At 40.1% G+C, this 14,570-nt stretch overlaps 1 protein-coding gene across 1 annotated transcript in view; it reads left to right on the forward strand.

Moving 5' to 3' along the window:
* Positions 1–13,508: 13,508 nt before the first annotated feature.
* The window catches only part of CBX2 (chromobox 2), a 31,481-nt gene continuing 30,419 nt past the window's right edge, over positions 13,509–14,570 (forward strand). The window contains exons 1-2 of the mRNA XM_026667277.2: positions 13,509–13,769; positions 13,915–13,958. Of these exons, the coding sequence (XP_026523062.1) occupies positions 13,698–13,769; positions 13,915–13,958 (116 nt within the window). The 5' untranslated portion in view covers positions 13,509–13,697. The remainder of the gene's footprint in view (positions 13,770–13,914; positions 13,959–14,570) is intronic.

A 14,570-nucleotide genomic window follows, 5' to 3' on the forward strand; every position in this document is an offset into this window, starting at 1 on the left:
CAAGCCAAGCAAAGCATTTTGCTCTCAAGGCCTTTTCATTCTGATATTTCAAAAGCTTTTGGAGGGAGGCAGACAGGATGTGATGTATCAGCTGACATTTGGTCTATCACATGAGCTTCCAATAGGCTTCACAACTTTTTAAAGTTGCATAGAATGTACCCTTCTGGCTTTCAAGTGGAAGGAAAATGCATCCATCTATAGCATCTATCCCATCCTATTTAATGAGCCTCACATGAGACCTGACCATTAAACAAAAAAAAAAAACATAGAACATAAAATAATATAATTGGAAGGAACCTTGGAGGTGTTTTAGTCCAACTTCCTACTCAAGCAGAAGATCCAGCCTACACCATTCCAGATGAATGCCTGTCCAGTATCTTCTTGAAAACCTTCAACTTACTCAGAGGTAAGTCAAGTAGGGATCTTGCTAAGTAGAGAAGCAGAGGTGGTATTCAGCAGGTTCTGACCAGTTCTGGAGAACCAGTAGCAGAAATTTTGAGTAGTTCGGAGAACTGGCAAATACCACCTCTGACTGGAGATTTTACAGTATCCTTCCCCTTGCCATGCCCACCAAGCCATGCCCATAGAACCAGTAGTAAAAAAAATTTGAATCCCACCACTGTAGGGAAGCCTGTATTTCTGATAGGCACAAGGGGTCCTCTTTTAAAAAATATTTCTTTATACCAGGGGTGTCTAATGGAGGATAAAGAGGAAGTGTTGAAGGGGGGGGGGAAAGGATGGGAGCCACAACAGCACCATCAAAGCCCTGCCCTTTTTGTGTGCATCATTTTGACAACACAGTCAGGGATCCTTTCTGAGAGATAGACAGAATATAGAATTATAATTTTTCAATACAATAAAAGTACATAAAATGAAAAAAATATGGAAAGTAAGAAAAAAAGAAGAGATTAATAAAATACAGTATTACTTTCCACCCTTCTTTCTACTGAATAATTATCATCTTATTCATTTTTTCATCATCTTTGGACATTTTTAATCCCCCAATCCAAAAGTCATTAATTTTATTTATTTTTTCTTTCAATAGAAAGTCTGTATAAGGTTTCCAGACATTCAGAAGAATTCATTGTTTTCTGCAAGTTCAGTTAAATTTATGATCCAATCTTCCACTGTAGGTATCTCATTACTTTACCTGCTTTTTGTAAACAATAATCTTGCCACAGTTTCCCATCTTTCTTTTCTAATTCCGTGCCTATAAAACCCAATAGGAATAATTCTGGCTTCATCATGACATGACTACCATTCTGACTTTACACACACACACACACACACACACCCCAGAGGTGGTATTCAGCAGGTTCTGACCAGTTCTGGAGAACCGGTAGCGGAAATTTTGAGTAGTTCAGAGAACTGGCAAATACCACCCCTGACTGGAGATTTTACAGTATCCTTCCCCTGCCACTCCCACCAAGCCACGCCCACAGAACCAGTAGTAAAAAAATAATAATCCCACCACTGACACAGAGAGAGAGAAAGAGAGAGAGGGAGGGAGGGAGAGAGGGAGAGAGACTGCAGACACTCCAGTCATGATTGATATGACTCTTGTGTCTCAGGCAATATAAAATTTTCCAGGATTATTTCATCCCATACCAACTGTATTCATAAGCCTATATAACAAGGCTTGTTACATCTGCGACCCACTCCACAAATTATTCCAGAGATGTTTGTGCATTAGAAAGTGCCAGATGAGTCCCAATATTTTAAAAGCAAGGCCAAAGCTCTCATTGCAGGAGTTAGAAAGCAATGGACCTCCATAGAGGTAGTCTGGAGATGCAGTTTACCCTTCTTATTTTATCCTGAGTCCCAGTGACCTGCGGTGTAAGAGGAAACTAGGTCTCCAACCGTGATCTTGGGTACATTTGGAAAGAAACTCATTTCTCCATAAAACACAACTCCTTGACTACACACCAATTGAAGATTCAAAAGAGAGATAGTCAAGATGAGCTTAGAAAGATCATCAGCTGAATAACAAGGAAAGGTGGCAACAAGGGAAGAAGGATTTGCATGTTAATTTTGCCAAATAGACTTGTGTTGTGCTCTCCGGCTACGCAAGTCCATCTTTGATGTTTATAGATGCCAATTGAGGCAATAGTTTCATTGAATCTGTTGAGGTTTGTTCTGGGTTTGGGGACAACAAAGGAGGAAAAAGTGATAAATTTGGCAAATCAAACGTGATTTGCCAAAGGGGGAGTGAAAACGAGGAAGGTTTGTTGGAGATATGAACAATTCCACTCAACAGAGGGTATTATAAATAATAATCCTAAAAACAAAGAACAAAGGGGCTTTTTTATCTTCAGAAATACCCCATCTGACTGAAGAGAGGGGAAACCTCCCAGGGCAGCTGCTGCTGCTAATGAAGTTGCTCTTCGTTCAGAAAGGGCTTTGGGGGAAGAGATGAGGCAGCAGCCGCTCTGCCAGTAGTGGCTGTTCTTTCGCTCCCTTGCTCTTTCCTTCTACATTACTCCTCTGCTGTGGCTCCTATTATGAGGGAATTTACCTGGGCTGCAAAATTTGGACAACCACTTTATCTGCAACTAATTTCAGGGCACTATTCTTTTCACTAGGTCACTTTCTCTCCTCCTTGGGTTGAGAAGAAAAAACTGGATCTGCACCCAACCTTCTTATTTTCCAGTCAATGACTATCAACATTTTTGTGTTCCTCCTCACAGACTTTGCCAACAAAAAACCTTAAGGCTCATGTGACACATACACTATGGCATGGGTTTTAATGTATAACTATCTACTTTGTCAGAAATGATGAAGCTAATTATGTATTTGGATACACCTGACTTTTTCTTTTCATTTCCCCCTTCATGACATCTTGATTGGACCATAGGTACTGTATACCTTGCCTTTATAATTACTGGAATGTTTAACACAGTCAACAATCAAAATGCAAAAACCAATATTAAAATGCATAACAATGAAAGCAAAGATGATGTCTCTTAGCTGCTCTACTAAAGTAGAGCAGTGGGGATCTTTCTCCTTCTATCCTGGCCACTTTTTACAGGGCCTGATTTGAGAGTGTTTTAGCATCACTTTTGGTTTGGTGGTAGCAGTGCCTGAGAGAGAAAGTCCATTCAGAGAGTGGTAAGGACAGCCAAGAAAATTATAGAAAGCTCACTTCCTGTTATTCAGGATATTGCTTATAAGTGATAATTATATATATAATTATCATATATATATAATTATCATATATATAAATGTGTGTGTGTGTGTGTGTGTGTGTATATATATATATATATATATATATATATATATATATATATATATATATATATATATATATATATATATATAATTTGTTTTCTGAGGTCTCGCGGGTATTTGTATGTGGATCTTTTGGTTATCTTGGGTTTCTCTCCGCGTAAGATTGGGAGTATCAGCGAAGTTGATGTTCACAGGCTTAGCTTTCGATGTCTCATTCATCATCTTCAGTTTCTGTCTTCAGAGTTCAAGGAATGGCCATTCCTCAAGCTCACATCACTCTGAGAAGCACAGAGCTGAAGACAGAAGCCTGAAGATGATGAATGAGACTTCATCGAAACGTTGCCTAGATACTTCCAATCTTACGCGGGAGAAAACCCGAATAACCAAAGATCCATATATATATCCAAAATTGGGAGCGTCCTATCAAATTCTGTACCTGTCAACAGTTGTGTCCCCCAAGGCAGTGTTTTAGGACCAACTCTCTTCCTACTCTGCATAAATGACCTCTGTGATCATATTAAGAGCAACTGCGTTCTCTTCGCTGATGATGTAAAGCTATTCAACACCACAGACAATACTACTACTCTCCAAAAAGACCTTGACTATGTATCAGAATGGCAACTTCAAATCTCAACAAATAAATGCTCTGTCTTACATATTGGCAAAAAAAAAAATCAGAAAATAAAATACAAGCTAAATAGTCAAGACCTTGTTGAGGATCCAAACTTTGTCAAGGACCTTGGAGTACTCATCTCTAATGATCTAAGTGCTAGAGCCCACTGTAACTACATAGCCAAAAAGGCATTAAGAGTTGTTAAACTAATCCTACGTAGCTTCTTCTCTGGTAATATCACAGTACTAACTAGAGCATACAAAACATTTGCTAGACCAATACTTGAATACAGCTCATCAGTCTGGAACCCACATTACATATCTGATATTAACACAATTGACAAAGTCCAGAAATATTTCACAAGAAGAGTTCTCCACTGCTCTACTCATTGTAGAATACCTTATGCCACCAGATTAGAAACTCTAGACCTAGAAAACCTAGAACTACACCACCTCTGGTCCGATCTAAGTATAGTATATAAAATCATACATTGCAATGTTCTACCTGCAAATGAATATTTCAGCTTCAACCATAACAATACAAGATCACACAATAGATACAAACTCATGGTTACCCGCACCAAACTTGCCTGCAGAAAATACGACTTCAGCAACAGAGTGGTCAATGTCTGGAATACTCTACCTGACTCTGTGGTTTCTTCCCCAAACCCCAAAAACTTTAACCTTAGACTGTCTACTATTGACCTCACCCCTTTCCGAAGAGGTCTGTTGGGGGCGTGCATAAGTACACCAATTGTGCCTTCCGTCCCTGTCCTGTTGTTTCTTTTTATTTTTCTTATAAGTATCTATCTCATGTATTCAAAACTATGTTTATTCTTATACCTGTATCTTGGAAACGATTGGCAAATGAAATAAATACTAAAATACTAAAGTGCTATATGCTTAAACCTCAAAGCTTTGTTAGAGATCCCACAACCCACTTCATGGTCTGTTTCTGTTGCTCCACTCTGGGAGGAGGTTTTGAAGTATTTCTAATAGGAATTCCAGATTCTGTAACAGCTTTGTTCCCTATGCCATCCGTCTAGTAAACTCGCAAGATTTGTTTCTCTTGCCATGTACATGTATACATCTGAACTAGACTGTGTTGTTTCTCTATGTCATATAATATACATAGGTACATGCCTAATTTTGTATTTATTTATTTATCTTGTCATGTTAATGTTTCAATTAGAGGTGGAGACCCTTTGAGAGCTATATGCAACATAATTTCACTTTAATGTATGCCAATTAGTATACATTCAAAGTGACAATAAAGTATTCTATTCTACCCTACCCTACCCTACCCTACTACTCTACTCTACTCTACTCTACTCTACTCTACTCTACTCTATTCTATTATGCAGTTTCCTGACCAGTGGTTTCTCCAAGTTGGAAGGATACAGAAGGCTCTATCACACTAAAGTGGCCTCCTCCCATGAAAATCTTAACACCCAAGAACATCTGTAATGAGAGAGGTGATCTCACATCTGGCCCAGGAGCTGGGAGTTTGACAGCAGTGATCTAGATCCTTTTCAGTTGGAAGGTTTAGATTCAGTATGAACAGAAGCCACTTGCTGTATATAAAAATAAACAGATTTTCTTGTGCAATCATACCACCCTGGAGAATTGTAATTTTAAAGTCCACTTTCCTAAGGGAAAGAACAGAAGAAAAAGACAAGATTGGCAACTTTGCTCTCCAACTGATTATTGTAAAAGGAAGAGATAGACTAATATACATACGATATTCCTATATCTGAAGGATTAAATAACTGTAGCTTAGCAACTGGAGAAAGGCACAATAAAAATTTCCTGGATTTTCCCTTCAGGACTCTCACTGATCAATCAGATCAAATTTCCATTTTCTCCAAGACATTTCCTTTGCCACATGGAGATTCACAAATTAATAGCTGAGTGCAGCTGAGTCCACTAGCAGTTTCCAGAGGAATGTTAAGTTTTAAACTTTCATATTGAATATTTCTGTCTCAAAATATATTACTAAAAACCCACACCAATTTGCATTGCTGAAGGTATTTATTTCAGTAGTGAAACATCTGCAAGTAAACATCCAGGCTAAGAGAGCACTAAGGACTCCACAGATATGCCTATAATTAGAGATAAAGATTTATAAGTACTTTGTTGAATCAACAAAAAAAGAATAAGCAATCCAACAAAAACAGTATTCAAGTTCTTTACTCCTGCAGTAGTTTTACACCTAGTGATATTTTTCATGCTTCTAAAAAAGGTTGATTAAAGAAAGATAGCTTTTAAGTTTTTGTGATTTTTTAAAAAGGGTGCCACGTACAAAAGTAATTCAATTTTGTTATAGCTGTCAAATAGCAAAATGGAACCAACAGTTTAATGACCATAATCTAGAGACAACAGATTTCCTGACATTTTGCCAGCAATTTTGGCTGATATCTATAGACTACCTTATCTCTGAAGATGCCAGCCACAGTTGCTAGTGAAATGTCAGGAAATCTGTGATCTATACCACAGTCATTAAATCCTGAAGACCAACACTACCTAGCTGTATCTGTATTTCTCCCTCTCCATCTTTCTGTCCCAGCTGCACCTTGTTGACTTTTAAGAGTAGGCTGTTCAAAAAACTGCAACTTGGACTCTCATTAAGTCTGTCAGGTTTAGCTACCTGACTAGCTATAGAAATGTGCCTTCAAATGTATCTTTTAAAAAGTGTCTTCTCAACATATTCCATATGACAGCAAACCCTAACGTTGCTGGCTCTTCCAATAATTCAATCCCCAGTTTGAAACACAGCAGGGAGCATAATAGACAAACACTTCATCATGTGAGGTCACCAAGTCAGTGAAGACCATTCTGGGAGAACTTGTTCCAAAATCTTCTTGATGAGGCTACTCAAAGAGATAGTCTGAAAGTTCAATGAAGTTGTATGCCATTATGAATGAGAGGCAACTGGTTACTCTCTAGGGATGGATTGTTTGATTTACTGATGTCCCATGTACTGTACACTGAATGATCAAGAAAACAGGAAACATGTGGTTTCATGTTTAAATCTATAGATGGCAGCCTCCAGGTGCCTCTTTTTATACCAGTAGAATGCAACCAGATGTCAAAAAGCAGGATTAGAGTATACATCGCAAATTACATCCTGTAATCCATACCCAGCCACCTCTCTACCTAAGAACACACTGCTAAAATCTTTGCTGCTTCTTGGAGAGATATGCAAAGAGAGCACATGAAGCATAATGATGCCCCCATATTCTTAAAAGGCTTATCTTGAATAGGTGAGAGAAGCAGATTCTGATACAGACAGAATACACAAACCTGCTTGTGTCAATGCAGGAAATATGGAAGTGTTAGAAAATGGTCTGCCTGGGATACGCAGTGTCCCGTAGAGGACAATAACAAGCTTGTTCTCTCAGAGGAATGCAATTCATAAATACTGTAGTTCCCCAAAGATGGTTTTGAGAGCTGAGTGGCTCCACATCCATTGTGAACAGGTGCCAGCTTTCTTGAAACAGGGACCACACCTTCACAACATTTGTGTTCCTCTTTCATGATATGGAAAAGAAACTGAAAAGATTGTTTGATCACCTTTAGGAAAAAAAACATGCCCTGAAAAGGACACGAATAACTAACCTAACTATGTGTGAATGGTGAGGATCACTACTAGCATCCTCCACTCTTTGGTACAGCTAGCCCTTAACCTGCGACCACTCATTTAGTGACGGTTCAAAGTTACAATGGCACTGAAAAAGGTGACTTCTAGCTGACTTCTTCACACTTTACAACCACTGCAGCATTCCCCATGATCACGTGATCAAAATTCATATACTTGGCAACCGGCATGTATCTAGGACAGACACAGTTTCCCAGGGTCATGGGATCAGCTTTTGTAACCTTCTGACCAGCAAAGTCAATGGGGAAAGCTGGATTCACTTGTGTTACTAACTTAACAACTGCAGTGATTCACTTAACAAATGTGGCAAGAAAGGTCGTAAAATGGGGCAAAATTCACTTGACAATTACTTCTACTTAGCAACAGAAATTTTGGATTCAATTGTGGTCGTAAGTTGAGGACTACCTGTATTCACTGCCTACAGAAACCAGGTCAAATAAGCTGCTCAGTCCTCGGTTTCAGTAAGGCTCCCTGAATGATCTTCTCCTGTCTAAACCAAATTTAATGAATAGGAGTGCTGATTCATTCCAGAAAAGATCTCATTGCTATAATAGCTATCATCCCTAGCAAATGTTATACTGCACTATCATTATAGAAGAGGGGAATAATTATCTAAAGGTCTTATGGTACAAAGACAACAAGAGCAAGATAACAAAATAACAGAGTTGGAAGGGATTGTGGAGGTCTTCTGGCCCAACTCTCTGCATAAGCAGGAGACCCTACCATTCTGGACAAACGGCTGTCCAATCTCTCCTAGTGATGGAGCACCCACAACTTCTGAAAGCAAGCTGTTCCACTGGTTAATTGTTCTCACTGACAAGAAATTTATCCTTAGCTCTAGCTTGCTTGTCTCCTTGGTTAGTTTCCATCCATTGCTTCTTGTCTTGCCTTCTGGTGCTTTGGAGAATAGATTGACCCCCTCTTCTTTGTGGCAGCCCCTTAAATATTGGAAAACTGCTACCATGTCACCTCTAGTCCTTCTTTTTACAAGACTACCCATGCCCAATTCCTGCATCCGTTCTTCCAATCACCTGATTATCTTTGTTGCTCTTCTCTGTACTCTTTCCAGAGTCTCAACATCTTTTTTATATTGTAATAACCAAAACTAGCTGCAGTATTCCACGTGTGGTCTTACTAAGGCATTATAAAACAGAATTAACACTTATCTTGATTCTATCCCCTCGTTAATGCAGCATAGGATTGCATTGCATTTTTGGTGGCTGCAGCATATTGCTTGCTCATATTTAAGTGATTGTCCACTAGAACTCCAAGATCCCTCTCGCGGTTACTGCTATTGATTCAGGTTCCACACATTCTATACCTGTACATTTGTTTTTTCTTGCCTAAGTGTTAAAATCTTACTTTTCTCTATATTGAATTTCATTTGGTTAGATAGGACCCAGTGTTCAAGTCTGTTGAGATCTTTCTAGATCTTGACTCTATCTTGTTGGGTGCTCCTGCCTGCTTGGTGTTATCCGAGTTCCCCTTCTATTCTCTCATCTAAATTGTTTATTAAGATATAGAAGAGAGCTGGCCTAAGACTGAACCTTGGGATACCCCACTGCTACTTTGGTACTTTTCTACTAGGTACACAGAATGCTGCTCCCAACACCAACAGCTACAACTAGCCACTGTTCTTGGAAAGATTCACACTTTGCCCAATGGTGGGGCTCTCCAACAAGCATGGAACTAAAATATGGGGGAGTGGAGGGCAGAGGATCCAGGCTTGGCTAATGAGAGGGGGAAGGAAGGAGCCAGCAGAGTAGGAGAAGAATTCCCTTTTCCATTCATCTGGCGGCAGCAGTAAATCACTGTCTCTCTGTCAGCCTCTTTTAAAGGTGTAACAAAGGAAAAGCTGTGGAGGAAGCAGTTTTCCAAGTAACCTACTTACCTCCTTTTGTTCAAGGACAAGAGGATTGCATCTTGCCAGGGGTGTGGGGAAAAGCCTTGAGATGGTAATAAGGCAATCATTTTGAGGAGGTATGGTACTATTAGGAATTATTTTTACAGCCTGTAATTGATGAAAATAGATGTAAAAGAAAATTTTACATCAAAAAGAGTTCCTGACATCAAAGTCAAATCCGACCTCCTCATCCTAAATTTTTAAGAGACTTTCAAGAAGAAGGTCTTGCTTTGATTTGATAAAGAATTACTTGACTGGGCCTTTTATGTGAGCTTGGTAATGGCAGCTGGGGAAGAGGGAATCAGTCACCCATTTGAGAAAATCCAAAAGCTTCAAAAGATGTTGTTCATGTTGTTGTTGTTTCCATTTCTCCCCCATTTTTTACTCTTAATATCCTGAATGAAGGTTACAAAATTAATGCTCCAGAGTATCAAACAGTAGAGTATACATGGTGAAATTGCTGAGAAGCCTTATCAGTGAGATAGATGCCATATAAATTTAATAAATAAATAATACATAAACAAATATAATTTATAGATCTTTGGTCATTCTTTCTTAAGAACTACAGTGGAACTTCTTGCAATGATTTAAAATAAAGTCTCCATATTCTGTGTGGTCATGCAGAAGTGACTAATTTTTCAAAATTGGAGGAAAGGTAAAACTGCTTGGAAAATTCATACCAAACAACCAATCAATTTTTATTATGGTCACAGACCAGCATTTAAATTCATATCTATCTGCATGAGCCAATGTAATCATAAATTTCAAGGTTGGCATCCTGCTATCACATACACATCACACACACACACACACATGCATGCACCTACGAGAATCTTCATGGGCTGATATGGTTTTTACACAAGATTTTCATGAATTAACCATCATATGCATATCCTTTAATGTGAAGAATAATTTGCTATCTAAATGACATAGAATTTACTTCCAATTGGAAATTGTTCTTGGTATAGAACTATTCATATAATGTTATCTGTGATGTGTCACATCTGAGATTTGGGTTTTCTTTTCTATAGGAATGATATTTCAGCTTGTTCTCTAGCAATTTAATAATTGTGTCTCGTTTGTAGCTAATTAATGTGTAGTATGTTAACCAAGTAGGTTCAATTTGAAGTTCAGTAAGGATAACTTATACTTTTTCATTTATATTCTTTTATATGATTTTTAAGAATCAACTTTCATATGACAGATTATGTCAGCAAGAATGAGATATTGAATTGCAGATTTATGATTTTTACTCTTATTTTTATGTGTATATAATACATGTTTTTATATCAGATCCAGAGAGGTCCCATGTGCAAATCAGTATGAGTCATCATAACCATGCATCTGGATTTTCAAAACTATCATATGCAAAAACCATGAATGTTGTAAGGAATTTGCATGAAATCATTGTCAAATAATAGATGACATCGTTTGGACAGAAGGAATCATTTAAACATAGATTTGTCTTTTTATTTCTTCTTACTAACCTTCAGGTATACGTGATACATATTTTAGATTAGATTCAGGCAGATTCCTTATGGGGGGGAATGAAATGTGTATCCCTCCCTGGAATTTATACCTTGTATTATTTTATTGCTACTTTGGCACCTTTGGTAGTAAATTTGTGATTGTGATTATTTATTTTGTTCAGACAAATACCTTCTACAATCAGATAGTTACATGAAGATTATCACTTCAGATCTGAATTTGTGTACAATCAAATCCAAATTGTAGGGATTCTGTGTGCAGATGAATATTCCTATAGATCAATTATAATTTAATTCTGGTGTCCTGAAGATCTCATATGAAACTTCTGTGAATGCAGATCCCTATTTTTGTACCAAAGCAATGCCGGCACCTATTTGATCCATAGCTTTAAAGGCTCATTGAATGCAGAGGAACATGGATTTTATTGTTCTTGCATGTGAATCATATGTACAAACCATGTATAATTAAATTGATCCAATGACTTCAGTTCATGGTTTTCTGGCACAAAAATCTTCAGATTTTTATTGTCCAATGCACTAAATCCTAAAATGCAACATATGATTTGATAAGACATTAAATCAAATGGACCCTTATACTGTAGTTCTGTAACTTGAATAGCAATCATTTTGGGAACCTGGTGACTCCAAATTTTGAAAGTGTGATTATGATGGACTCATTGTTTGCAAATATTTCTGAATTTATGTTGGCTTTATGGGAATCCCTTGTGAAATCATGTTGATCCACAAAGCTAAATGACTCATCTCTATATTTTAGTGATATAGCACCTCCAAAATTGTTGGGTTCCTATGTGTAAATGGGTGTAACTAATGTGATTGTGGTTTCATGAGGATTGCAGATAAAAAATGTGGTTCTGTGAAGATCTATACATCACATCTATGTTTTTGTGCCATAGTGATGACAGAACAATTGGATACAAATTTTTGAAGGAATCTTCAATATAATGGATGTGATCTAATGATGGTTTCATATGAATCACCTATAGAATTTATACACAATCAAGAGGATCCATTCTTTAAAATCAGTATTTGATAAAATAGATTATTGATTACTAAAGTTCAGTGCATGTAGACATACTATATCTGATACTGATTTTATGTGCATCCCATGTAAAATACATAACAATAAAATGAACTTTTTGAGTTGAATCCATTTTGCATGATGACACGATTCTTTGCATGCCAACTGATGATCTGTGAATTTTGTAACAGGGAAATGTCAAAAAATCTGTTTCCTAAACTCTAGCATCCATAAAATTGATGTGATCGGTTATTAATAATGGAGTTCTTGAAAAAATATGAGGATCTGTGTCTCAGATCGTTGTATTTGTCTTATAGCACTGCCAGATCCATGGTGATCAGAGAATTTTTTGTGAATTTTTGCATTCTTTTTTTTAAAGGCAAAATCAAGAAGATACACCCCTCTGACACACTTTTTTGCTGCACGTGCCAAAATTCATCCAATCTTGATTATTTGAATCATGTATCTACAGACAATTTATTATTCGTTCCAGGAGGATCCCATGTCAAAATATAATGAAATTATCTATGCTCGATTTCATGTATCCAACTTCCATCTAAATTCATCCTCAGACTTTCAGACAAGATCCACTTGTTCAGCTCATAATTTACAACTCAATTATTCCACAGCACCTCATTAAAATCACCATACTTGTTTCTCAGCAATGCTGAAGCAGATGGACATTGTAGAAACTTGTATTTGGTTTCTTTTCCTTTCTCGAAAGCCTTATTTTCAAACATTTAATTCAAATAATGGGGGGGAATAATAACTTTAATTTTTGAACACTGCTGCATTTCTTGACTGATTTCCTGACGAAATCATTTGTCCCTTGGGTGACAAATCCAAGACAAGTTAAGAGGGTCCCACTACGGGTTAGGATGGGAGACTGTCTGAGCGCTCCAGGATAGATGCTGCACCAAAAAAAAGCTGAGAAAGCACCCCGTAGGAGGCCAGAGATAAAGTCAGGAGTTGGATTCTACTTTACTCTCTTAAGAGTCGTGAGAAAATGAAGAACGAGGATGAAAGTTACCACTTTTCAAAACGGCGCGCATTACGAAAAATGCAGAAGAGCCGTCGTTAGGAATTCCCGCACCGGATGAAAAGAAGTTCGATTCCCGGCGTTCTAAAACCAAGAAGCTTCGAAGGCTCATTGAGAGCGTTGAAAAAATCGAAACCCGTCGAAATGTTTCAACTTATTCGAGAGCCGATTTCTGGCGCGGCCACACGGATCTGGGCCGGGCCAGGCAAGCGTCCTTCTTCTCTCAAGGTTTAAACTTCAGAAACGACCTCCCCCCCTCCTCTCCCCTCCCCCAACTCGGTCCTTTAGCTTTAGCCCTCAGCAACCCGGCCGTCGAGAGACCCAAGAAAGCGACGCAAGAAACAATAGGCGAAGCTCGGCTTCCCTTTCTCCGCCACAAGCTCTCAAGCCCCGCCTCCCGCCTTTCTCATTGGCTAACCGGGAATTTGGGGAGCCCCTGAGCAGGGCGTGGGAAGGCGGAGCCGGTTGCGCGCGCGTTGCATTGTGTGCGCTCGAAGTGGAGCTCTCGGCGTCGGAGGGAGGGAGGGAGGGAGGGAGAGGGGGCGGGCGCGCGTTGCCGCCGAAACTGGGGGCGGCGGCGGCGGCGGCGGGCGAAGGGGAGCGCGCGCTCCCGAGGACTCTAAGCCTTGTGCGGGCACAACGCTGGCTCCGCGAAGAGCAAGTCAGTGTTGGCGGAAGAAGCGGAGGCGGCGGCCGAGGAAGAGGGAGCCGAGCGGAGCCAGTCGGCCGCCATGGAGGAGCTGAGCAGCGTGGGAGAGCAGGTCTTCGCCGCCGAGTGCATCCTCAGCAAGCGGCTTCGCAAGGTGGGCCAGCGAGGCGGGCGACGGCGCCGCTGCTTTTGCTGCCGCCCTCGGCTTCCCTCCTCTAACGCGCCTCTTCTTTTTTTTTTTTTTTCCCCTTCTCCTCCTTCCCTCCCCCCCACCCCCCCCCGCCTCTCCCTCCTCACAGGGCAAGCTGGAGTATTTGGTGAAGTGGAGAGGCTGGTCTTCCAAGTGAGTCGGACAATGAAGCGAGCAGCTGAGCGCCAAGCCAGCCGTTGAGCTGAGGGGCTCCAGGGCGGGGCTTGAGGGGCTTTGGGGATGATGGGACTCGGGCGAAAACAAGACCCGGGCGGGCGGCGCGGCTGCAAACTGCCAGCCGAAGCGGAAAAGGGCTGGGGAAACGGTGGGGCTGGGTGAGGGGAGAAACAACCGCCTTCAACCTCGGCTGGTCTGGCGGGCGCTTAGAAGTTACTTCGGTTCTTGCGGGTGTTTGTTTGTTTGTTTGAACTCTTCCCCCGGGAGCGTTTCATCCCGTCCGACCTTTTGTTTACTTAGTAATTAGTTTTAAAAAATTTGCGCCGATTCTTGATGGGGGTCGCTCTGCCGGTTCCCCTGCTTGGCTTCCATGTGTCGCTTTTTGCCGCTTCTGCTAAAAACCAACTTCTCTTGAAGTCCGCGGGACCCGCCTTTCCTTCTCCAGGGTTGTAAAAAAAAAAGCGGGGGGCGGCGGCATAGAGAGCCCTGGAGTAGCGTAAAGGCTCCTCCGCAGAAATGGCAAAAATCGTCCTTTGCTCCCCGTTGATCCGCTTCTGAAACCCCGATCTTCCCGCTCATGCATGTGGG

Source organism: Notechis scutatus, chromosome 2 (assembly GCF_049901735.1).
Source record: "Notechis scutatus isolate UNSWTSFEM ecotype Mainland chromosome 2, rNotScu1.2, whole genome shotgun sequence".
NCBI lineage: Eukaryota > Metazoa > Chordata > Lepidosauria > Squamata > Elapidae > Notechis > Notechis scutatus.